The 26,154-nt window shown below is 38.5% G+C and overlaps 2 protein-coding genes across 2 annotated transcripts; both read right to left on the bottom strand.

Annotated features, from left to right (window-relative positions):
- Positions 1-1,131: 1,131 nt before the first annotated feature.
- On the bottom strand, positions 1,132-20,466 carry xpo6 (exportin 6). Its single transcript, XM_005468333.4, has 24 exons — positions 19,723-20,466; positions 18,878-18,968; positions 17,606-17,718; positions 15,660-15,857; positions 14,548-14,707; positions 14,104-14,181; positions 13,464-13,995; positions 12,115-12,241; positions 11,916-12,025; positions 11,678-11,786; positions 11,089-11,181; positions 9,541-9,610; positions 9,249-9,408; positions 8,444-8,536; positions 7,852-7,996; positions 7,306-7,455; positions 6,955-7,144; positions 6,700-6,855; positions 5,541-5,655; positions 5,253-5,424; positions 4,214-4,375; positions 3,926-4,024; positions 2,826-3,056; positions 1,132-1,786 (listed from the first exon to the last, which is right to left on the bottom strand). Exons 1-24 carry the CDS (start codon positions 19,723-19,725, stop codon positions 1,685-1,687), a joined length of 3,459 nt encoding a protein of 1,152 aa, XP_005468390.1. The 5' UTR covers positions 19,726-20,466; the 3' UTR covers positions 1,132-1,684.
- A 1,660-nt stretch (positions 20,467-22,126) lies between these two features.
- antkmt (adenine nucleotide translocase lysine methyltransferase) lies at positions 22,127-25,821 on the bottom strand. The gene is made up of 6 exons (XM_003454004.5): positions 25,736-25,821; positions 24,095-24,258; positions 23,902-24,006; positions 23,686-23,826; positions 23,356-23,406; positions 22,127-23,172 (listed from the first exon to the last, which is right to left on the bottom strand). Exons 2-6 carry the CDS (start codon positions 24,254-24,256, stop codon positions 22,963-22,965), a joined length of 669 nt encoding a protein of 222 aa, XP_003454052.1. The 5' UTR covers positions 24,257-24,258; positions 25,736-25,821; the 3' UTR covers positions 22,127-22,962.
- Positions 25,822-26,154: the final 333 nt, after the last annotated feature.

Genomic DNA, 26,154 nt, shown 5'->3' on the forward strand with positions numbered 1-26,154 from the left:
TCGGCTACGAGCTAAGCTAAGCTAGCGAAACAGTAAAGAGACAGTGAGTGAATACTTTGGCTATAAATTAGGTAGTGAGTACACAGAAAGGGTGATTCAGATGAAGCACGTTAAGATTATACTATGAAAAAGGGATGTATCAAAAGATTTAAATTAAATTGCTAAGCAGAAAAGCTACTCAGAAACACCACTGTGTTTGAGCAGGAACAGGAAGTGATACTATACCACAGAGCGAGCGAACACCAAGTGACAGCGCCACCAAGAGTCAGGAGTCCAAAGGTGAGGTAGAGAGTGTGTGAATGCATGTGAGTGAATGCACATACACACATGCTCCCTAAGTGCTCCCTATCCAACATCTAGACACTTTCACACTCCGATGGATGCATCGGAGAGCAACATGGGGTTAGTATCCTGACTGGAGCAGAACCACCAACCTTCTGGTTAGTAGCTGACCTGCTCTACCACCTGAGCTACAGTCACCCCAATACAGACAGTGTAGAAGAATAAAGCTGGTCATATTGACTTTCAGTTTTGTTAGAATTGCCTTATATACTGACTTATATTTGCAGCTGTTTCAATAAACTGCTGCATAAACTTTCCTAAGCAAAATCTTTTTTGCAGTCTAGACTTGACGCTGACTAGATGGCACAGTACTAATCAGATCACATTTTGTACCTAAAATCCTCTCTTATCAAACTGAGTGCAGTTGACAAGAGTCCGCTAAGCAGTCACATTTAATGTAAAAAGCTTAGGATACACAAAGCTAGACAACATTAGAGCTATGTCTTTGCTACTTGAGTTTGTGAAATGTTTTCATAATTTATGAAAATGTATCATTGTTCTTTTCCACCTTGTGCACGTGAGTCTGCACACATTTGTCATGTGATTGATTTTATGTGATGTCATGTCTCAAGGCTTCTGTCGTTTTTTTCTTAGAGTTAAGAAATGTTCTGCCTGATCCAGTGGATCAGAAAAGGGACATTTTTTGCATATTACAAACAAAACAAAAAATAAATAAGAAGGCTAAAACATATTCTACAGTAGATGACTGTGGTGAAGTACAGGAAAACATAATCTCTAATAAAAGATTCTCATTATGAATACTGTAACATGACCAGCAGAGGGCACACAGACCAGCCAAAGGTTTTATTAAAAAAGCACTTTATTATTCAAGCAGGTTTTCTCTTTTCAGAATGGAATGATATGAAAGATCTTAAGTTGAGAGTCTCTCTCCTTTGGAGATTAAAAAGGCAAAATGAATAAAAGCAGACATTAAAGAAAACTAAAACAAAAACAAAACTCAAAATGAGTTGAAAGTGCTCTGTCCCAGCCCCAGCTTTGTTGCAGAGGCGTGGGACAGAAGGCCTGGCTCAGACTGCTCCAGGTCTGGGCAAAAGCCAAATGCAGACCAGGTTTACATTTCTCACCAAACTCATTGGCAATTCACAAGGAGGGCACTGCCTTAAAAATAATAATGTGCCAACCTTCTACAGTAGAAATCAAATAAAAACATCAGCAGCATCCTCAACCTCCAATTACCTAACCGAACAATGTGTGTTGCTCCATCCTGTTACTTTGAAAAGGTGGAGCAAAGCTGAATTGGAGGAGTGTTGGGGAAAGTGGTCAGCACAGGCAGTCCTTGAAATCATAGTCGGTATGTGGAGTAGTTCAAACAGTCATCGTGCTATAGCTTGATTGTGCCAGTGGGCAGGCTGCTGTTGCACAGTCTGTAGTAGCGAAGATCGTTCACCAGCCGCTGCACGCTTTGAGTGAACGAAGGCAGGTCCTTAGGAAAGAGGAGAAGAAATAGACACTAATATTAATTTATGAAAGAAATGCACAAAAACACATCTCCAGTAAGTAGATACAGCCATGACTGATAGAATAGTGAACCTATAATATACCAAAAAACTTCTCAACTCAAATTTACAGATGAATCTGCGATTCCACGAAAGGTGAACCACGATGTGGCGCAGAAATACTGTAGCCCAGATTTAATATTTCATTTCAAGGATGAAATAGCAGCAGCAAGCTGAGAGTGTGCATCATCGCAGAGACCACCACAACAAGCTACTCCTTATACACACAGTTAAAGATTAATTGCTTTTAGCAGTTATTAATTACTGTGTGGAAACTGGTGCCATCAAGTGGCTACATCTTGTTGCAAATCTTTAAATAGACCAATCAGCAGACATTAGGTAAATGCACGCACAGACCGAATTGGCTTCCCTACCTTAAGCTAATTTTTGTAGAAATGGATGAACAGGAAGTTGGCTGGCTCCACTATGTTGGCTCTCGGTACACCCAGTATGTCAACATTAATATACAGCAGCAAGAAGGGTGTTTATTTACTTTGTTAGACTTAGGGGTTGGTGGATGTTCACTGTGACTGATGTGAGGGCTACAAACTCATGTAAGTTCGAAGAAAATTAAGGGTGTAGTTTCGCCTGCACAACCAGAAACAGTGAACTCTGAAAAATGTCATTTATGCACATCCACACACAAAAAACCAAAAATGCAAAACAAAAAACAAAATGAGTCCAGAGGAGTGGTCTTATCAGACAAATGAAAACACCTGCGTGTGTGTATAATGTTAACTACTTATTTACTGTGCAGAAAAAAAGACTAATTTGACTTCTATGTACAGCTGTTGGAGCAATCTAAGTACTGTTGCCAAATTATTTGTGCAACAAGTGGAAATTCCTGTGTGTGCTAACAGTCCCTGAGATACATTTACCCATATTAACCTACTGGGGGACAATAACTTCCAAGCACAGAGAACACCATGTGCAGCATTTTTTTTTAGAAAGTGCCACTGAACTTACCTGTTCCAGCTTGAAATTCCGTGCGAGAACAGCTCGTTGGCTGCTGTCCACACCATGGCAGCCATTGAGGAATTCTGGCATGAAGGCCGAGTAAAAGGCATCGAAGTCGACAGAGGCCATGTTGTAAATGGCGAGGGTGATTTCCTCCTGAAGAAGGTCGTGACTTTTGTGGAGAAGGACTTGCAGCAGCACATTGATGAAGTGGAAGAGCATTGAGGTCCGGAAAAGCTTCTGAAGGACACACAAACACAAAAAAATGAGAATGAGAGTAAAGTTAGTACATGTGTTATAGAACTCACACATGTGGACGAGGGAAATGTGTGCTGCCTTGGCTGCACTGTGCAAGAATTTTTATGTTGGGACCCATTCACTGCTGCTTTAATTACAGATAATCAAAATAAATTAAATTATTTAAATTAATTTAAACCTATTTATTATTAGAGTCACACTAACTAGTTAGAAGGAATGCCAATTGGTTTGGCTTGAGATTTCTGTACATCAGAAACTGTGATCCAAAAACATTACTGACATACTATTAACATCTAAAACAGAAACAAAAAATAGAGCACTAGTTCCACCTTTTGGAATTAACAGGATGTTACATGTTAAATAAGGAGCCACATTTCATTAGTCACATATAATCTCTTATTTGGTAAATAGATTGGTTCTTATATAGCGCTTTTCTACTCTGAGTACTCAAAGCGCTTTATACAACTAATTCATTCACCTAATCACATCCATTCACACAGGAGCCTGGGATCGAGCTGCAGCCACCCCACCCCATATTTGGCCGAAGGCAGAATCTGCAATGTTTTTGTATCCACTGTATAGATCATCGGACTAGCAGCAATTATTACTGTCCAGTATCAAGTCCAATAAATTTTATTTAGACCAATAGTTTCAATTCTAAAGCTGAACTTACACTGATGGCTCTAACAGTTAGTTTAACATGATTATGAATATGCTGCACTTGCAGATACACAAAAAGTGAAAGCTGCGCACCATTAAAGCCCTGAGACTGTGGCAGACTACTTAAAGAGAACGGGTTTGTTTATGACCTCGCTCCTAAAAATCAAAGATCCTGAAAGAGTTGAACTCACTCTGTGGTATAACTTGTGCTTGCTGTTGAGAGACTCCAGATAGCACAGATTCTGCTTGAAGATGTGGATATCAGGCTGCAGGAAAGACTGTCCAAAAGCCTGGAAAAGACATTTCAGCACAAGTCAGGAAATTTAGTGGGGCTAGATTCAACAATGTCAACAATCACCTCTCCTACAGTTGACACTTTGTAAAAGTTATTTCCAATGATTTTTAGAACATATTACAATTTTAAGTTCCATAAACGTCACATTACAAGTGGTAGGGCTGTTCTACATGCATGAACGCACCTGCATGGCAGCTGTGAACTGGGCCTCATTTTCCATTGTGTCTTCTGAATCTCCTCTTTGGACACTTGTTAAGACTGAAGTTTTAAAGAAGTACCTCCAGTTTTGGTGAAGTATTTGGTATAGCAACTCAAACATCTCGGCCTTGATGTCTGGAGAGGATCGCTGTCAAACAAACCAGAGATTCATTCATTTATATTTTAACAAGGTGTAGTACCGTATTTTTCAGACCATAAGGCGCACCGGATTATAAGGCGCATTAAGCGAAACAAAACAGTCATCAGGAACCCTCCCTTGTGGAAAAAAGTTAGCGTTCGTCCTCGCACTTCACTGTGCTTATGTTATGCTAACATAGCTGTGTCGCTGGAAATCTATTTACACATCATTATATACCAGCTAGTCCAACTTCAGTAACCCTACAACAGTCACTGCTGTTTAGTCTTCAATTATGTTGGAAGTGACAGAGCTGTATGTTTTAACTTTTTCAGAAACCTCTCTGTCAGAACGGTATACAGTATATCGTGTTTAGGTGGAAACTAGTGAGCTATCTTCCTGCTAACTTCTAACGCCGTTAAATTTAATAAATTCTGTTTTCGTGGATGCCTGGATGTCAAACTTAATTGTTACACGTGGTAAAGCAGCAATGCTGATCATTTTATTAACAATGAAAGAATTCAGACAGAATTTAGACTTTGGGACCTGAAGCGGATGGAGTTTTGGACCCAGATTACTCCACGAGGCTCCTGACTAAGGTAACCGTAATGCTCCGACAATCCATCAAGCAGTGCGGCTTCGTAGCTTACCAAAGTCGTACTAAAACATTTTTTGACAGATTTCTGAGCGCCGTGTACCACATAAAATCGGTTCGAGGTCAGTAAGCACAACCAGAATCATACATAAGGTGCACTGTTGATTTTTAAGAAAATTAAAGGCCTTGTAGTGCGGAAAATACAGTATGTGTACTTTCTTGAAAAAGAAGGGACATCACAGATGACATATTAGAACATACCCACAAGTCAAACAAAACAATGATGCAACTGACCTCTGCCACAACTGGGTAGACCTGCTCCATGCACAAAGAAAGGATGCTGGGTAGGAAGGGTTTAAAAGCTTGACCGGGCTCTTGCACCACCACCTGCAGGATTTTCAGGAACTTCTGCACCACCCTACAACCTGCACTGCCCTCATGCAAAATACTGGCTGCCAGCTGCTCCCTAGAGCAAATGAAAACAACAGAAGTTACTCATTGTTAAGATGACGTAACATAAATGTGACTGCAACAGGTGGCTATTGTTTGACATGACGTCGTGAGCTAGAAGCTTTTTTTAACCTGGTGAACATGCTAAGAAACGTGTGGATGATCTGTCCTGTGAAAGCAACACCCATCTGGACTCGTAACGCCTGGAACAACGTCAAGAAGAAGGCCAACATCTCATCTGTCACATCTACAAAAGAGAAGTGACAATTAACAAAACTGAAGCGATTACCTAACATGTGGATTACGTGAAATTATCTTGCATGCAGCGGTTAAAGTTAGAGAAAACATCTTCTGCAGTATTCACAGTAATCAGTTTCACTGTGGACTTTAAATATATGTGAGTGAATCAAGCTTAAATTCTAGCTCAGTGACACCTAAAGACTGTGCTGTGGCCACCAAAGCCTATTTTCCACTAGTACCTACTTGGCTCGACTCAGTTTTTAGGGTTTTCCATTAGGTGGTAGGTACCTGGTACTTTTTCAGTACTTACTCAGCCAAGGTACCAAGTGAGTCGACTTGATTCGAAAATGTGACATCAACATCCTGCATGCCGCTGACTGGCCATGGAGTGACATTGCTAAGTCACGAGAGTGACTCCTTAGCAGCAGGTATACCATCGCCTTGATGTCATCCATTGTTGTGTTGTGTTTGTGTCACATACAAATAACATTATGGGCCACGTTGCTATGATCCCAGCCACACTGATGTGATACTAAATTGTAATGGAAAATGGCTAAAAAAGAGAAGAGTCGAGTGGGTGCCAGCGGAAAAGAGGCATAAGTGGACCATAAAGATGGGCTGGGCTGAGACAATAGCCTGAGTCAATGTATAAAAGATTTTCATTCTTAATTTTGTAATTACGTTTGAAATCATCATAAATATTTTAGATTAAGTATTTACATTTAAAAAGCGATCGAAACCATGAAAAAAAAAAAGCCACAAGCTTAATTAAAGTCCATTTTTGATTCAGACTGTGTTTTCGATCTCAGTACTGGCTGTAAAATAGTGGTGTTGGCTATCAGGTTGTGAAACAAACATATTTAATGAAAAATTAATGTCAGTCACCAGTAGAATACAAATTAATCTGTAAAAACAAAAAGGAGGAAATACTGCATCTTATCACCATGTGCTGATTAAAAAGTGTTTGGAAGGAAAAAGTAAGTTCAAAGACTTGTGGATATGCTGTGGGATTAAGACTGAGAATAATCCAAACCACAGACATTAAACTGACCTGGCTGCTGAATAAACACTGGGAAATGGCTGAGGGACACTTGGACGGACTCCTGAAGACTCTGATAACAGATCTGACGTGACTTGGTCGATTCACTGGAGACGCTGTCCACTATGTCTCGGAGCACAGGCAGAGTCTGCTGTATGACTGCTTTGACTACACAAGAAAAAACATAATTAGAAGGAAGACAAAGTGTGACTCAACATAATAAAATTAAAAGAGATAAGGAGTTATGTAACCTAAGTAAATACTGACTGTCATTTAGGCCAGGCTGCCGTGAAGTAATGTTCACTGTGCCTCTTAAGATACGATATTCTCGAGTGAGCGCAGCCAGCAGGCTGGCGTGGTTGCTTGAGCGCGTTTGCCACTGTTGATCACTCTCTGGTAAATTTGGCCAAGGGAGCAGCAGCATATTGGATAAAGCCCTGCACACCAACATGTGAGCCTGTACAAGAAGATTACTTCATTTAGTTCATGTTCAAGGTCATACAGAAAATGTAAATTGCTGACACCATTTTAAACAAATGTACATATTCACATTCTTATGCTGTGATTGAAACATGATACTATATAATGATTGATGGAAAATAAAAGTACACTATTTACCTCCTGGGGAAGTCTGCGTGTCTGATTTTCTGTAGTAATCAGGTTGAAGATGTTTTGAACAGCTGGCAAAGTGACCAAGAACACAGGCCTCACTGTAGACGTTATGGAGACCATCAGATGGCATGCTGACAGCAGCAACTTTTCAGGTACCTGAAGATTTAAGTGTAAAAATGTTTAATCAGATTGGAAGTGGAAAAATATATTTTACAGCTCTTTAAGTTTGCAACATTTTGTTATAAATACAAGCTAGGGCAAGATAAACTGTATGAACTGTATAAACTGATGTTTCAGATAAACTTAAGACACATATGAATGTGGACTGCATGTTTTAAGCTTTGGTTAACAGTTTCTAAATTATACTTCTTCCTTAATTTTTAAACCACTGTTGCAACATGAAACTTAATGTGTCTGTGACATGCAGTTTCTTATATACTCAGGTTTATTTAAGTCAAAGATTCTGAATGAATTATTTCTAAACCTCTTTCCTAAATTTAAATAGATCATGAATAAAGGCTGGATTTGTAATATGCTTGAAACTGAAGCTACCTTGGCTGTGATGAGCGGGCTACTGGCGTCGACTGCAGATGTAATGAGGTTGATGAACTGGCTCTGGTTTTGACTGTGGACTTCACTGTAAAACTGTGCAAGCCAGTGAGAATAAGCTTGCAAAGCAGCGAGAGCCTGTGCATGTCTGTAACAATTGAAACCACACACATACACATACACACACACACGCACAGTTAAAACCCATTTCTTACCTAATTTGCGTAACTTCGACATGTCTAAAGTGTTTGTTTGTGGTAGCATTACTTGTATTTGGCACACAAAAACTCACATAAACTCATATCTTCTGAACATAAAACACTGAAGTCATAGTAAAAATATTCTGCAATTTTATCATGTAAAACATGAGGTTGCTCTGAATGCACAGCAACTGCACAGCGAGGGCGGCTGTTCAATGGCAGTGAAGTGTCCACAACACTTCACACAAACCCTATAGCTATTCACACTCTCAGTTCCCTGTTCTCTTCTACATGACACTGTCTTTTACTCTATAAGAGTATGATCTTTTCATTTCTAATGGTTGGATCACATATAAAATGTTACTGTTCAACATTTCTTTAAACATGATACTCACACATCAATGAGGTCTGGTTTGAGCACAGAAGGCACAACAGTCTCCAGGTCATAGAGGCTGGTCTGGGAGCCATAACAAGTGACATCAACCAATCTTTAAAAAAGAGCCAAATGGTTCTTTTTAAAATTTTACTCATTCTTTAAAACCATCAGTTAAAATATGAAGAACTCAGAATTCATACAACTAAAAAGTAACTTAAATAAAACACAAACACAAAAAAGAGAAGGCAATGTCAACTTAAGATTCTGTAATGCCGGGGACAAAAATCTGCATCAGTAACAGCGTTCATTTTTAAATACAAACACGGGATTCAGAGGGGTTTGCTATGAAGAAAGGTTAATGGTTTAGCGACCCTTAGCTTAAAGTCAGTTTTCTGCATCCTTGTTAAACCACAGTTGGAGGAGGCTACATATGAACTTTTGCTAGTTAAGCTATAACACATCAAAGCTTTCTTTATATTTGACAGTGCCCTTTAATATTTAAATGTATCCAGTTTAAGGTGGATCTATCATTCTATTTGCAACACTGCATTATCTTACTCATCATCTGATAACATTTTTGATTTGGCAGTAGGCAACAATCACAGGAAACCTTTTTTCTTTTTTTCTCTTGTTTTGCAGAAATGTCATATAGTGTGTAAAACCCCCCTTTTTAATATGAGCGTGCACAGAATCTGAAGCAGAAAGCCCAGCTTAACAGAGAAAGTTGATAACCATTACCTCAAACTGGAGTTTTAGGTTTTGTTGAGCCAGGTAAAGCAAAGAAAGTCTGGCTATGTTGATCTTCATTTGTAATACACGCTTACCTCTCTACCACAGCCAGGGCGTCACTGAAACGTGCAGCAAAAACCTCCCCGATGAAATACTCAGCCAAGCGCCCAACAGCCTGAAGTAGGGAGCTGAGGTCCCTGAGAGAGCAGTGAAGTCGGCGACAGTCGTTCTCAGCAGTGATATTTAGCCGTCGACCTGGATAAAAATAACAACAAGAAAAATCAAATGTTACAGGATCGATCTAATATTTTACTCTACAGAAGTGATGTCATTATAGAGTTGACATAAGCGCAATGTTTTTTTTCCCCATCAACAAATTGTACTTACTTGTGCCAGTAGTCACAATAAACTGCTGCAAACCGAGGTATACGTCCAAATTTTCTTGAAGAACTGGAAACTTTAGAGCAAAAAGAAGAATAAGAAGGAGATTGTTACATGTACTAAAAAACCCCACCTTATTATAACCTCAGAACTCAAAGGCAATTTATATCATTAATAAAAGACCTACTCAATTTTAAGGAAGCAAGTTCAAAATAAAATTAAATTCAGTTTTATAAAAAGAGTTCTAAACAAATATAATAAAGCTGCAATTACCTTCTTTGAAGTGTTAAAAGGGAAACTATAAATAACAAACAAATACAAGTTCTATACTTTACAAAAATGAAGCTCATTATGTGACATTTGAAGAAGAAACAACTGGGAATTCAGTTAAGCTCACAGTTCTACATGTTAAATTGAAAAGGTCAGATCTTTTCACAATTAACACTCAAGTGCATCACTGTGCAGCTGCCTCAACCTCCAATTGATTAAAAAAAACAATAAAATGTGTTAAAACACTTTTCTGCACTCAAAACATTAAAAGCCCCTTTTCCATTAGTACATACTCGGATTGACTCGCCGCGACTCAACTTGGATCAACTTCCCATTACAATAAAATACCTCCTAATGTGTGTGGTCAATGTCATAGCAACATGTCCGAGCGTCCAGCGACATAATTAGTATGCAACACAAACACTACAACAAAGGTGGACGTCGAGGCAGGAATAGTGTTGCTCGGTCTGTGGCTTTTCGTCAGACTCTGAGGGCCACGGCTTGGTTTTTTTGTAGCCATTTCCCTGCTGATAGGTATCAAAAATGGTGGTTTTAATTTTCGTGAACGAGTTGCTCTCATGACTCCTTGAGTGATGCTACTACCAGCCAATGACACTACTACATTATAAACCCTGAAAACCCTGGCGAGTCGATACGAGCTTAAGACACCATGGTGTGTATTTGATGACAGTTTAACCTTTTAATGTACTCCTTTACAACAAAATTTACAATGCAGAACAGAAGATACCTCTTGCCATGATTGACAAGTGATTTCACTGTTTAACCCTAGAACACTATCGCCGGGTGATTTACACCCGAGCAAATACATTTACATGAATTCTCTCTCCTGCAGCTGTTTGCGTGTCGAGGAGCCTGTGCCTTCACCAGGGAAGTCTCAAATTTCCCAGGAATGGGTGGACCAAAGACCAGCTTTCCAGAGTCATTATTTTGTTTTAGGAGGGTTTTTTTTCATTTTGTTAGACATGGCACAGTTGAAAGTAAAAGAAGACCACTCTAATTTGTCATGTGTTGTCATATTTTGATATATTTGATTACTTTTTATTGGTTATATTATATCGGGTAAAAATCACCCGGCATTAGTGATTGTGTTACTATTTATAGCGATAGTGTTCTAGGGTTAAGGAAACTACACTGTGCCGATAAATGGTCATTATAAGGTTATGAGCATTTCTGCTACTAGATTTTTGCTCAAAACCTAAAATGATAAAACTGCCTAAAGCGCCTTACGAAATACAAAGGGTGACACCAACAGTGATCTCTTACCAAAGTAGAGAATGCATGGGATGGGAGCAGCTCCATCACCTTGGCAACCACCTCCAGACTCTGACGCAGGTACCTTTGCCACTCAGTCTGTTGCTATGGTTACAAAATGAAGGAGAGCAGTCAGACAGTGAAGATAAAGCCATTTCTTTAGCCTGTACTTATGCTTAAAGTATTGCAAACTTAATGCTTCATGTGGCTACAAGATAGACAGATAATATGAAACAGTGCAGATGATATTTGTGATATTAATAACCTCCTAGGACCTGGCGTCCACATATGTGGACATCAATTTTGGGTTATCTAGACCAAAATACAAAATTTTGCTCTACAAGGGCCTGATATCCACTTACGAGGACATTATACTGCCACTGTTCTATCAAAATTTAAAACGAATGTCATCATATGTCGATCTCATTTTCCTCAGAAATAAAAAAAAATCAGGTAAAACATTTTTTTTTTTTAAATCTGGTAATTCTTTGTTTTTAAATTCATTAGGTCCCAAATACCAAAGAGAAATTAAAAATGCATACCATGAAAGAGTTTGGGTCTTAGGAGATTAAATAATTATTTAATTATTAAATGTTCTTACATCATCATCCAGAGTTTCGTCGTCCAGCTCTTCTAACTGGGCTTGATTGCATCTGAACTGTATGCGATTCAGAACTTCCCTTAACAGAAGACCCAAGGCATCTTTGTACCTGCCCAGTTGGCACATAAATACATTTCACAACAGCAATTTCACACTCAAGAATCAATGACAAAATAGGACATCATTAAATCAACTTTAGTTCACTTGTAGATGTAAATATCTCTTTTGAGCGACTTACCTATTCAGGACACTTTCTCTGTCTGGTAGCCTGCTTTTGATTTTCGTTGTTAAAAAATCCAAAAATACACTCCAAATGTCCAAACAGGCAAAATAGCCTTCATGGGTGGGCTAAAATAAAAATAAAAAATGTGTATGAGAAGGAAGTTTGCATAGACTCTTTTACTGCATTGCATAAACATGGAAAAGGTAATCATTACCTGGTTGAATGTGTACTTAAAAAGCAGGGCAAGAAACTCTACAATAGGAAACTGAGGACTTGACTCAATTCGCCTCAAGTGAACACTGACAAACAGACGCAGGAAGTCTGTAAACTTTTCCAGGTAACTGCAAGAAAAGAAAGAAATAACTGAAGCAAAAGGCTGGGACATACATCTTACATTTAAAACATGAACTATTAAATACAAAATACTTTAGATGGTCTAAATGATCAACAATATTATTACTTATCAGATTAAGTGCAGCATGTAACTTGATCATAATGTTTCATAATCCTGCGGACACAATGTTTAAGGGCATAACAATGTGGCCTATGTGTCTAAACACTCATGAAAATTCACAATGTCACAGATGAGGTGTTTAAATAAAGCTTAATGAAAGAGACACAGGAAAAGCGGAATTTGTAAAAATTACTATATCTGGTATAGTCTTCGAAATAAAATATCTAAAACTTATCACCCTGCAAGCAGACTGTTCAAATAAATATATAAAATACATAAGAAACTAATAGAATATTGGCAAAAGAAACATTCTTAGCAAAGACCAACAGGGGTGGGAGAAAAAAAATCAATACATAAAAATAGGACAGACAAAAAAGAAAAAGAAAAAAACAAATTTAATAAAATAGCTGCCTGGTTTTTGCATTCAGTCTCTTCATATTCTGCAACCCATCTGAAACTTGTGATGCAGACTGCCAATATGTTATCATCAGTCTAACTGAGTCCATGTCAATAAGAACAACTCAACTGGCTGCCAGCTGGTTGCATTCTAGTTACAAACATAAAACAAGAAGGTTGCTAAATGCAAATTTAATAGTTAAATGTGAATTTCTGTCTACGCAGACAACAACAGATATGTGATTTTGAAGGATTTATCACAGTTAATTGCTGTATTATCAGAAACAGATTGCACGTAATTGCCAACTTGACCCCATTCAGTTGCAGACTGACTCCCAACTTTTATGGCAGGTTTTAGTGACAGTGTTGGTATGACTGACTGAGCTCATAACAAAAGTGAGATAACTTTTTCCTGATTGGGTATTGACAAAGTTAACTTTCGGGACATAATGAAGTTGAAAAAAGGTAATAAATCACAATATATGCAATACTATTGATAGATGTTAAAAATTGCAATCGTATCATATGGCAAGTGAAGTTACGTGATAATGCCATATTGTGGGGTGTGACCAAAATACCACTTGGTCAGTAGCAATGACATAACATGGAGGGAGAATACCACTGATACCTGTGTCATACGTTAAGTACATGGCAGTACAGAGCGAGTTTGCTCATGCACCAATGCTCTGGTAAAATTAAGAATTGAGCCATACCTCTCATCAAGTTCCTGTAAGCGGCTCTTGATCGTATGAGCATTATTTTCTCGTGTAAGCCTTTGAAGAAGAAAGAAGGTCTGCTGAAACATTCGCAGCAAGTACTCCTCAAAATCCATTGGCACACAGTTCTTTGACACCAGTTCATTGACACAGGTCATGGCAAGTAAACCAAGCTGGGCCCGGTCCACCTTGTTAGCCTCGTTTTGCTGTCCGTTTAGCTCTCCTCCATTTGATGTTGGTGGCACTGTTCCAGGATTACGCTGTCCATTTGAGGAGGAGGAGTTGGAAGAAATGAAGGAGTCCGTCTTGGCCTTTGGCCGAAGATCACAGCCAAATCGTGCAAAATGGAAAATGGATGCCAACAAGGTGGGCGTAATACTTGTGGACAAAGGGATCCAACTGAACAGGTGGGCCAAGCACTCCAAAACAAGGCAACAGAGCTGATGACTCTCATTGTCCAATGCTGCCATGGGCTGACAAAGCAGTTTTGAGTACTGGCTACCTTGAAACAAGCTGCCCAGCAATTCCACTGATTTAAGAAACACAAAACGTTATGGTTAATAAAGAAGAAACAAACTCCTGTTTCACAATTTTAAGTCTTTCACATTTTAACCATTGAAAGGGACAAATAACTCACTGCTTTCCCCTGAGGTGGGTGAGGGAGGTGGTGTAGAAGCTATGACACTGTGCTTGTCCCAGTATGTCTCCAGAATTCCTGAAAACAAGTACCCAGTTACTAACACATACTGAAGGATTTGTCTGATTTGTCATGTTTTATCTTAAATAAAGTTAGCAAACCTTATTATAATTTTTATATAGCATCGCTTTACTCTTAACAGTACACCTGCATTTAAGACTGTCACATCCTTTCCAACGTGACATATTAGGATCCCTCAAAATTATATTTCAGTAAACAAAAATGTTGCGAAATGGTTTGTTTGCTAGAATACAGGGACACCTCTAAATCTTCACACAAACACCCCCCCCCCCCAAAAAAAATATTAATTTGTTGTAGAGGGATAGGGAGAGACCCCTGTTAAGTACCACTAAGAGGTCACAAAGCATTAAAGGTTGTCCTCACCAGTCAACAGTCCAAGCACCGTTGGCACCTGCTCCAGCAGCAGTTTGCGGAGCTCCTCTTTCCTGGCAACACTCAGGTCTTCCCTAGGACATGCAAGCTCCTCTGATGTGGTTTTTAACATAACCAACCCCAGTGGAGCCAGAGCCGGGGACTGGATCAACTATAGACCGGAGATTGACAGACAGACACACACAGTTCAAAAAGTTAATTTTATCATCTACCTAGTGACCTACCTAGTTCTCCAAAATACTTTCCAAGCTGTTAAGTTAAAAGGCTGCTGACAGACTTTGTAGGAGTTGGTTAACAGATCAGGTTATTTCGTTGAGTACAATCAAAGCCTAACACAGCTGTTTAAGAATAAAACAAAAGGGACCTTTACTGAATGTAATTTCCCTTTACAGAACAAATTCATTACACATACTAAGTTTGGCTGTTTAAGGCAGCATTTATTACTAAAACACACCACAAGACAAGATGATATCAAACTCTAGTTCATGTGGCTTACCACTCTAAATGAACAATTTAATGCAGAAATCATTTGGGTTTATTTCAGATATCTCATGAGATTAACAGAAAAATGTATTTTTCTTCGATTATAACTGAATTTCTCTATTTAAGACTGTGTCACTTCCTCAAAACATCTTTGTGCAAACTTAAAATGCCGACGTAAGTACAGCAAATTGATTAAACACACAACAACAACAAAACAAAAACAAAAGACAAGCTCAAAGGAAATTGGAATAAATGTGACGAATGCAACAGAGAAAGGAAGGAGATATTTTTTAGGACTACTTCAAATTACACAAGAACATATATATTCCATACAACAGAACTCTGGTTTTGTAATGCAACTTCTGTGTCTTCATCAGCTTCATTTCATTACTTAACTCTTTCACCCATAAAGACAACCTCCCCTGTACCGATAATGACAAGTTTAGACACTTCAATAAATATCAATATCAAAGATGTGGTTTTTCCAGCTGTAACTGCATAGGCAGAGACCACCCTCACTAACTTTTGTTGCAAACCCAGTCATTTTGTTCAATAAGCAGGCCTGAAATATGACAGAAACCAGTCAGGTCAGAAAAACAGCTTCAAGGGTTAATCCTTACCTGAAGGGTGTTTGTAAAGAAATCATGGTAGAACATCGGCCAATCCTGGCGACCAATGTCTACAATGACTTTACAAAGCTTGTTACGGATGAAATAGGGCACAGATTTGTGCTGAGCAAGGAGGAGCTTGGGAAGACAGCTGCGAATCTCCATCTTGTCCTGGGAAGCAACTCCAATCCACAGCTTGTTTACCAGGTTCTGAAAATACAATTAGCAATCAACTGTAAAACATGTGTACAGATGACAACAACATATTTATACAAACATATGCAGTGCACTTCCACACTGGGTCATATCTTAGGCCCATCTTATAAGCGATTATTTTTTTCCCCCACCCAATCTGTGCACAGAACTCCACAACGGTCAAGCAAAAATATTTGTCTGTCAATTTATTGGAACGACCTTTCACTTGGGTAAAGCACATTTGCCAGGTATAGCATCCTCAAATGCTCTAGGGGAAGATCCTGCAAGCCTTTTACGTTTTAAAACACTTCTTTCGTTACTGGAGGAAATTTTCATTGTTGAACTAATGAGAGGGAGCATCAGTGCGCAGGATTTTCAGGTCTGCTGCATTTCCCAAAGCTTCTGCTCTTTTTCCCCCCTGCTCAATTACATTTTTAAATGACCTTACCAGCCTGAAAGCCAACTACACTCTGGAAAAAAGGCTTTCACTGAACAGGGCTGCTCATCATTTTCCAGTATCCATCTGTCCTTCAATCCTGACCATTCACCATCTAAGAAAAACACCATCCCATCATGCTGCTGCTACTAACAACTGCCTGTCTTTGGTTCCCTCCACACAGTGTTGGACAGTGTGGCAAAACACACTTTTTGTGTTCCATGAACCAGCAACCTGTCCAGGGTGTACCCTGTGCCTTGCCTTATGAAAGCTGGGACAGGCTCCATCTCACTGCAGCCAAAAACTGAACAGGCAATTAGGAACGAATGGATCAGACCACAGGATTTTGCTTTCCTTGTTCTGAGTTGTTCAGGTGTCTTTGGGAAAATTCTCAGCCTTTTAGTTAGAAATAGTGGCCACTCTAGTGATAAACCGGTAAAATGCTGTACTGAGAGGTGTCTCTCTAAAAATGTCCCACATCATCTCGACAAAACCACTTTTGATCTCATTCATAGTCTCATTTGAGTACTAAGTTACTTATCTGAGGACTCTTTGTTCATGAATGGCTTGTCCCTCCCTGAATTAGTTTTGCATCCATATTTAGAACAATTGTTGGTGGTTCCTAACAGCTTTCACTTGAGAATTGGAGGTTTCAGTGCTCTTGACTCCGGAATGAAACTAAAGTAATTTTATTTCTTCTTTTAATTGCAACCCCCTCCAGCTCCAACTAGACTTGAATCACAGCTTGCAGGAAATTCTCTAAATCTCATAGCTTGGTTTTAACTCTGACATACACCACGGATAGTGAGAGAATGTTCAGTCTGATGTTTTCATTTCTAAATTATGTTGAATTAAGGTACAAGTTGATCCCAATCAGCTGTACAACAACCCCACAACCCACTGATAAAAGTAGGATGTCATATGCAAGAAAGGGAATACTTCAGTAAAGGTTTTATATTAAATAAAAGATGTAATCATTTAAAATGAGTCTGAAGCCTAACATAATGAGGTATTAAAAAAAATTAAGCTTATTTATCTCAGATATACATTTTAAGTTAAAGGCAGTTTTTAAAGGGCACTTTATGCTCATACTTTCATTCTGTGGAAAATTTGTTACACTTAACTAACTTCACTTGCAGAATTATAAAAAATGAGGAAACAGGAAAAGGCCATGAAACACATTCTTGTTAACATACGCCTGTTCTTGCAATATGCATGTATTAAGTATGTAAAATTATCTTAAAATAAAATGTTAAAAAAAAGAAGAGAGAAAGTTCTTGCTAGTACTTTGAACTGAGAACATGCATCTTCCACCTACAGGACTTACTTCAAATACTGTGAGACTGTACATCATTACATACTCATTCCGAGTATTGGAGAGGAAGAACAAGCAATGGCGCCACGCTCCAGTCTGCTGTGCAAAGTTATTCAGCAGCTCTTCTGCAGAAAAAAGGAAGTAAGCATGAGCCCTCACAGAACTAGTTCAATACTAGCACCTCGCTAGCAATCAGACTGAAAGTAATGCGTCACAACACAGGAAGTGGATTTAAAAAAGCAAAAATGCAAAAGATTAATGTTTTTTATAGAAACAAAACTATTTTAGACCACCTTAAACATGATCCTGACACTCAACAGTATCATTGTATATATATATCCAGACTATTCAATGCAGAAATATGCTATCTTTTAAGGATTTTAAGGATAAGGGCAAGAGAGAATAGAGGAAACTCTACCGTTCATCTACATCAAAAGACAAAGGCTCCTTTATCTTTTTTTTTTAACCAAGAACTGAGCTCTACAAAGGTTTTTCTTTCACCCTTAATAAAGCACATAACAATTTTAAAGTTAATGCATGTGCTATGAGACATTTTAAATTGTATAGAAAATTAACATATTCACAGTTTAATATATTGAAGACGTTTACATTTTTGCTCAAACTATTTACTCGCTTTTAAATTACCCCATCATTTTTTTCTGCACAGTCAGATTAGTTTACAGTCTTTCAGTGCTAGCCAGTAGCAGGTTGACATCCACACATCCACTAAATGTGTGTGGGTTTTTTAAAATTTTGTTTTTTAACTCAACACAGCTGACATTAAACTTATTTTTTTCCATTACATTACTCCAGATCATAGATTAGAGAGTGGGACAGACTAGTATTTCTGGTAACAATTAGCAAGGGCTGGGACCAATTAGAAATGTTTAAACTTAAGAATCAACTAGTCGCGCACAACCTCAGCACGCTGTGGTCAACCTATCCACAGATATACATGACAGGCCAACATTCACCAAGAAATGCATTGATCAGGTTGCTTTTTTTCACATTTAATTAACAATTTTTAGCTCTTCTTTAATGAGATATTTTGAATTTATTCAAGAGCAAAAACAGGTAATCACACAGGAAATGAGGAGGAGGAGGGGTCAACGTGCATGAAACCTTTGTACGTTACTGTGGATGATTATGTGGTATGCACATTAACCCTCAATTACACATTCTTACACTGCTCTGTGTCGTTTCCATTTCAGACCAGCCTGATGGGAACCTTAAAATACTGCATCATGACTTCTTAAGTGTACTGTTTTGCAAGACCTTACTTACCGATTTCTCTTTTTCGCTCATTAGTTGTGCAGCTATGAAAGAACTCTGTCATCAGGCCCTCTAGTGCACGCAGCGATGCCTCCTCTGAAGCCTAACAGGTAATAGAAAGTAAATTACAAACAACATCAGCGATCCGTCACCATATCGAGCATAGAATCACTAAGTCTTTAAAAGAATTCCTTTTTTTGTGTATAATTGTGGTATAACCACATGCTTAAATACAGAAAGAGAGGCCTCAAACACATGTTCACACACAGTAAAGAGAACAATACACTGGCATACAAGTATCTTGTTCTTATAGCTAATTATTATACCAGCTTGCTGTCTGATTATAGCACTTAGTTATAAAAGCCAACAGCACAGGCTTAATCGTAATATAGTTTGCCAAATGTAGAGCACTACCCTTGTTTTCTCGTGTGGAGGAAGTTGGGCCCTGCCTACTAAACGCAAGATAGCATATCGAGATTTTAGCCCCTGTGGCAGGCAAGTCTGAACTCCACAAATAAGCCACAACTTGCCGAGACTCAACACTAGTCAAACAAAATATTCGGTTTTGCAAGATGGGCGTCCTGTGCCGTAAAATGGCTTTAAGAGCTGTCACATCCTGTGAAATACCTAGTCTCAGAACCGTTAGATAACAAAAAAAGGTATACAGGTATAAGTCCATACAACATATCCCCATACGCTGCCAGCTATATGCTAATGTATTTATCTTTACTAATGACAGATCTTTATGTTCAGAAGTAGAATACAGATTTAAGCTTATCCATTGCGTTAGCCATCAGCAGGAAGGGAGGAAGAAACATTAACAACTGGATAAATACCAGAGTTTAAATTATACTTACCATGTTTAGCTGGCTCTGATGCTTTCTTCAGTTGACTTAGTCGCCGGTTAATTACAGTAATAAGCCAACATTAGTTACCTAGTTAGCCAATCGTGCAGCTAACATTAGCTATGGTACTGCTGGCTAACGTAACCGCAAAGGGAGCTCATCATGCTCAGCTCGACTGTTTAAACTGATATCTACATAAAACTAGCTAGCAAAGGCTGGCCTCGCTGACTGTGCCTTGAATGTATATATATATATATATTTTAACCTTGCTCGAATAAAGCGGTTTTCGACTACCAGGCATAAAGACTTAACATGAAATTAGCTATGCGGAGCCCAAAGGTTAGCCGCATTGCAGCTCAACGCTAATTCCACCGTTAGGTTGAATACAGAAATATAGTTTTGTCGGCATCTAGCCGACACTTGCTCCAACACCACGGAAGTGTGCAGCTTTAATTAGCGTTTTGTGTCAAGCATTTTGATGCTAAATTACACAGTTGCTAACGCTGCAGCGGATGGCTAGCCAGTTAGCTTTTCTAGAAGGATGAAGGCATAATTTTCGTTCGCTAACTGTCAACCCCAGACATGCTCCTGTGTCCGGTCACGACAGTCTCGATTTCTAAATTCAAAGCGGGCTTTAAAAACACACAAACCTAAACTTTTACAAATCCGCAGCAACAATAATTATAAAATGCTATCAGCGACAGTTCCTGTCATTCCCCTTCTCGGTGCTTAGGGCGGCTCAAGAATAAAGCTAGCTTGCAGGTTTCAGGGTCTGCATTGCAACTTCCTCTTTTGCTGCAAACAACCCAATCAGCTCTGTCAAGTTACGTAGATTCAGAAAAGAACAGTCTCCGGTTATACCTTTCAAATTAAAACACTTTACTATTAAATAATTCAAAGTTATGAACAAAGTTAAAATAAAACGAATGAATTTACTCCAAAAGAGACCTTCATATGTTTCATGTTGTCATTTCCCCTAAAAAGCCTTATGCAAAATGCTATTATAATACTGTGCTTCTGCTGAAACCTGGCTCGCCCACACAAACATACAAATACAGGAATTTGCCTGTCTTTCAAAGAAGTAAGGTTACATAAACAGAAGAGGACCATTGATAAAGTTTGGACTATATCTTATATATATAACAGATAGTTATTAGCACTTAAAACTCAAGATTGTCAAACACAGAAGAATTTTATTCACTATACAGGTAAAGGTGAAAGATTTATAATTTACAGAAGAATAGCTATACATGCCACAACCAGACTATTTAACACTATATTGGAAAGTGAGAGGATGTCCGAGGAATGGATGTGTACTGGTATAGATATTCAAGACCAATGGCGAGTACAGAGCTGTAGTAACTAAATAGAGATAAAGCTGATTAGCCATGCCATTAAGCTATGGAAAAGAGTTGATGGAGCTAGGTTAATTAGAGCAGCAGTATGGCTCCATGCCGAGAAAGAGCACTATAAATGCGACTTTTGCTTTGAGTGTTGATGGAGAAGTATAGAGAAGGTCAGAAGGAATTGCATTGTGTCTGTGTGGATGTGGGTTAAAAGTGAAAGCACATGATAGGGTGCCAAGAGAAGAACTGTGGTACTGTATGAGGAAGTCAGGAGTGCCAGGGAAGTATGTGAGAGTGCTGCAGGACACTGAGGACTGAGGACAATGACACTGAGACAGTGGTGAGATGTGCGGCTGGAGTGAGTGATGGGTTCAAGATGGGGGTGGGATTACATCAGGGATCTTCTTTGAGCCACTTGCTGTTTACAGTGGTGATGAACAGGCTAACAGATGAGGTCAGGCAGGACAGGTGGTATGTTCTGGAATAAACAAAATTAAAGTGAAATGAAAGGCAGTAGAAGCAAGACAGGACACGTGTCTGAATGAGAGGGAGACAAGTAACAGTTAAACTGCAGCAACGGTAGTAAAGGTAGACAAGTAGTACATACGTGCATTCAACCATCTAAAGCAATGGACAGCGCACAACAGAGGCAAAGAAGAGATTACAGGCATAGTAGAAGTGGGTGGAGACAAGGGTAACGGGTGATGTGTGACAGAAGGATAGAAGCAATAGTGAAATTGAAAGTATACAAGATAATAGTTAGATCTGCTATGGTGTGTGATTTGGAGGAAAAGGCCCTGACAAAAAAACTGAAGGAAGAGCTGAAGACTTTATGCTTTTCATTGGAAGCGACCAGGATAAAGCTCAAGTTGAGATGTTTAGTAAGAGCGTTAGAGGCAAGGCTGAGATGGAGGAGAAGAGGAAGACCACAGTGAAGATTCATAGATGTGGTGAAGAAGGACATGCAGACGGTTGATGTGACAGAGGAGGATGCTGGGGACAGAGCAGTAGCATCGTTTGTTTTGGCGACCCCTAAAGTGAGCAGCTGAAAGGAGAACAAAACACTAGAGAATGGAGCAATGTATGATTATTTACAACACAGGATAGATACATGCATGTATACATAGATAACATTTATAAAGCTTACTGTGTCATACAAGAATAGAGCAATGCATATAGTACAAGAACTGTGCTGTTGTTACTGCATGGACACTTTAGATACCATGGGCTCAGTTGCTTGAAGCTACACTTGCCCACAGAACATTTTTGCCAGTGCTAAGCAGCTTTAACCCACATCCACAGAGCATTTACACTTTTTGCTACTTCTGAAAAACCTGCTGCATTCTGGGATTGAAAAATTTCACTTAAGTCAAATATTACACATACAACAAACACTACAAAAAAAAAAAACAGAGTTAAAATAATGGCATCAAAAACAGAAAGTTACTTACAGCTCTTTATTATATGGGTGGCAAAGCAAACTCCAGAGCAGATGAATATTTTAAAGTCTTCCCTCCTTAGATGACTAACTGACTAATAATTAGCCAGTCTGTCGCAGTGCTAACACAGAGACACAGACAATCATTCACACTCACATTCACACTATGAATTAATTATATTACTTAGTTTTTATAAGTACACCATTATTCAAGCTCTCTGACAGGATTCTCTCTCTGTTTGTGAACACAGTCCCCAGGCCACAGAGGAGTAGCAAGCAACAGCAGCATGTGTGAAATATCCTGCTGCAGATGTTGTAAAAAACCCAAACATCTTATCAGGTTAAAAATCTGTCACATTCCAGTGAATGATTTATGTCATAAAAGCATCAAATTAATAGAAGTCCATGTTCATGAAGTCCAAAAACTATATATGTGTATATAGCTTCAAGTGGATCCTTTCTTTTTGGTTAGTTCACTGTAAAAGACTCTGTTGTTGTGAGGTTGTTATTTTTGTTGACAGTGTGCTGTCTTTGTGCTTGCACGCTGTATGCCCAAGCTCTGTCCACGCCATGTCCCTCAATTATGCAAGGTTTCCAGTCAGGAAAGGGAAAACGGCCTGCCACCACTAAGGCATCATCAGGCAGCTCGGCCTCTAACTTCTCCTGCAACAACGAAAGCTGCAAACACAAGACAAACGTTAAAATTATAGCAATACTAAATAATAACGTTCATAAAAATTATCTAATGCCTGACAAAACCTATTTTTATCCTGTGCTGGATGAACCTAAATTATTTTTCGTTCTTTATTTCCCCATTATAAACAGTACAAAGCTCATGTATATGTTCAGAATATTACTCACCACACTAGGAGCCAAAAACACAGTGATATTCTTGCATTTTGTCAAGTCCACCTGTGATGAGAAAAAAGGAAGGATATAAATAAGCGAACAGCTTTTTACAGCAATGTTATTTTAAGCAAAATAAATCATTTAAAACAAACAAACAAAGCCTTTGGCTTTCCTGAAGTATTACATGTCACATTAATATGAGGATAAAAAAACTTGGAAACGCTCATAAACATGCTTGGTTATTTCACGCCTGCATTTCCAAGATATTTTTTTTCTTTTTTTGTGAAGCAATTCTGCAAATTTGCATGCGAGCGTCACTAATACCACACGCAAGTGACACACCTTCCAGAGGTCTTCTCGTCTGTACGATACTTTTCCATGATGCCCTGCTCTCCATGCATAAAATCGGGCCAGGCGAACAAGCCAGGGGTTGAGCTCATAACCGACAGCAGGACTGAAGCCACGCCGATGGGCTTCCAAGACCTTAGGAACACATCAAAGCCCTGTTATTTATCAGTGCAAGAAAAAAAGCAGCCCAAATATTTTGTTTATACTTACTATACGACCATCACCAGATCCTAAATCCACAAGACCTCCCTGTCGACCTCTGAGAAGGGTCATTACATTTTGTACTTGGGCTCTGCTGGCAGGAATGTAGGGAACCTGGGAGAAATTTCAAAGAGCTGATGTAAAAATGAGTAACGCAAGAGCACCGCTATATAAAAAGTTGTTACAGACAACGTAGACAAACCTGTAGCTTCAAGGGGACTTTTCGGAAGCCTGGCTGGAGGATTCCTGCCCACATGGCATATACAGCAAGCCCAGTGCCAGCGGCTATCTGAGCAACACCCCATCCTCCAATGGGCCTGGACTTCAACTCAGCAAAGACCTCATCTGGTGTGTCATCATCCATTCCTCCATGCAAGGTTTACATAAACTCAATTAAAAGAACATACTAAAACTCAAAGGTACAACATCGTGAAATATTTCTTCTTTTTGTTCTACCAAACAAATACTTTTTAAAATTATTATTATTATTTTTTACAAAAATCCTGTCTGGCAGCTTTTGGAATCAGAATTATGATCTGAATGTGCTGTTATACCAAACGCATTTTGCTTTTTCAAGGTGTGCACTATAAAGGCTCCTCTGTTAATGTGTTTGTTTTATGTTTATTTCATCATTTTTACTAGTGTTATTTCAGTTATTATATTATATGCAATATAGACTAGTGTAGTATGACCATGTGTAAGCTTACAGACAGAAGGAAAAAAGGCAAGGGGGAAATAGGAGAAAATATAATGAAAGGATAGAGCTCAAATAGAAATGCACAATGTATTGCTTAGATGAGGATGCAATGACTCAGATGATAGACAGAGTAGACGGTGTATGGATAAAGAAAAAAATCCTAGAAGCACATCAATGGACATCATGTTACTTTCAATAAACAGAAGATAATTACCAAACAAACACAGAGTTATGATTCAGTGTACTACAAGTCTTAAATTTCTTGGGTGTCCTGCACCAGCAGCATCCTCAGCTCTGCATGAAGAGCGCTCCATTTCTCCCATGTTCTAAGAAAGATTTCATCTCTGGATCTCAGACTAGAGGTTACAGATTACAGATCTGTTATTAACAAACTCCCCTCACTGTTTAAGGCAGCCTTTTTCAGGTTTATACAAATACTTTGCAATTGTTTGTTGCAGGCTACTAACAATGTTTTACAAAGGCACCAGTTTTTGTTTTTTATTACATGTAGATTTGTTTTCATTGTGTTTTATTTTTTTACGCTTGTCTTTAGAATTAAGGTTTTCAGAAGGACTTGTTTGTTTTAATTTAGTTTTTATTGTTTGAAAGTGTTTAAAGTGTTTCTCTCTTTTAAATTGTCACAATATGGAGGACATCTGTCAGACGCAATGTTTAAAACGTTCAGAATGGGTATTACAATACAAACACACCACTTTGTGAAGGCAGTCATCCCAATGTGCCGTAAAGACATGAACCAAAACCTCATGGTTTCATAGGAAATATAGTTTTTAAAGAGATTATTACATGTAGCTACATATTTATAAACTTTAAGTGCAAAGTTTTGCTAGGACTTAACAGTCGTACATTTACTGACTTATTTTACATACATGGTTTAAATAAACAGTCACACTGAAAATATTTTTAAAAATTATTTTAGATGATGCTGAGTTTTCCCGAACAGCTGTGATTTTCTGCTGTCTGCAGCAGTCTTCGGGTCAAATCCACGCCGTCTTTACCGTTTATAAAGCTACGCTGTCTGCTGTGAATAAATATTGATGTAGTAATTGGAGGAAATCATTTTGCCGTGCTCCCATATATTCAAAACAGAAAAATCGCAACAAAATTGCAATAATTAACGTGAAATACCTTCTTGACCTGTAGAAATGAGCGGTCAAATTACACCGTGGGACCAGTCCGTCTGCGAAATAGTCCGTATAGCGAAGAGTTTACGACAGTTCCGGTGCAGTCACGCTGATAACATATTACTGGGGAAGCTAATCAAAACCAATGACTGGAGCCATTCAAAACTCTTACAATTGCTCATGACTACAGAAGGATTTAGCACGGTTACAGAAAAGGAAAATTTATTTATTTGTTTGCAAGGTGATAAGTTTACAAATTTATTTCTAAAATAAATTATTGTCAAATATTGCTACATTTGATCCCTAATATTTTTAAAATCTCAATAACTTAGCTATCTTTTCTCTGAAATTACATTCCTTTCTTTTGTCTGTCTCATAAAAAGTATTTCAGTCATAAAAGTAAATTATTACTCCACATGAATC

The sequence above is a fragment of the Oreochromis niloticus genome, linkage group LG4 (genome assembly GCF_001858045.2).
Source record: "Oreochromis niloticus isolate F11D_XX linkage group LG4, O_niloticus_UMD_NMBU, whole genome shotgun sequence".
In the NCBI taxonomy this organism is placed as follows: Eukaryota; Metazoa; Chordata; class Actinopteri; order Cichliformes; family Cichlidae; genus Oreochromis; species Oreochromis niloticus.

Bases quoted from the DNA above. Each gene is read 5' to 3' on its own strand.
- xpo6 (XM_005468333.4), bottom strand. The intron at 17,719-18,877 runs GTAAGTAAGGTC...TTTTTTCTGCAG, and splicing joins TGAGCGAAAAAGAGAAATCG to AAGAGCTGCTGAATAACTTT. The intron at 7,997-8,443 runs GTGAGTATCATG...CAATTGTTACAG, and splicing joins AAACCAGACCTCATTGATGT to ACATGCACAGGCTCTCGCTG.
- antkmt (XM_003454004.5), bottom strand. From the start codon at position 24,256: ATGGATGATGACACACCAGATGAGGTCTTTGCTGAGTTGAAGTCCAGG. The intron at 24,007-24,094 runs GTTTGTCTACGT...AATTTCTCCCAG, and splicing joins AAGTCCCCTTGAAGCTACAG to GTTCCCTACATTCCTGCCAG. The intron at 23,173-23,355 runs GTGAGTAATATT...TTGTGTTTGCAG, and splicing joins TGTTTTTGGCTCCTAGTGTG to CTTTCGTTGTTGCAGGAGAA.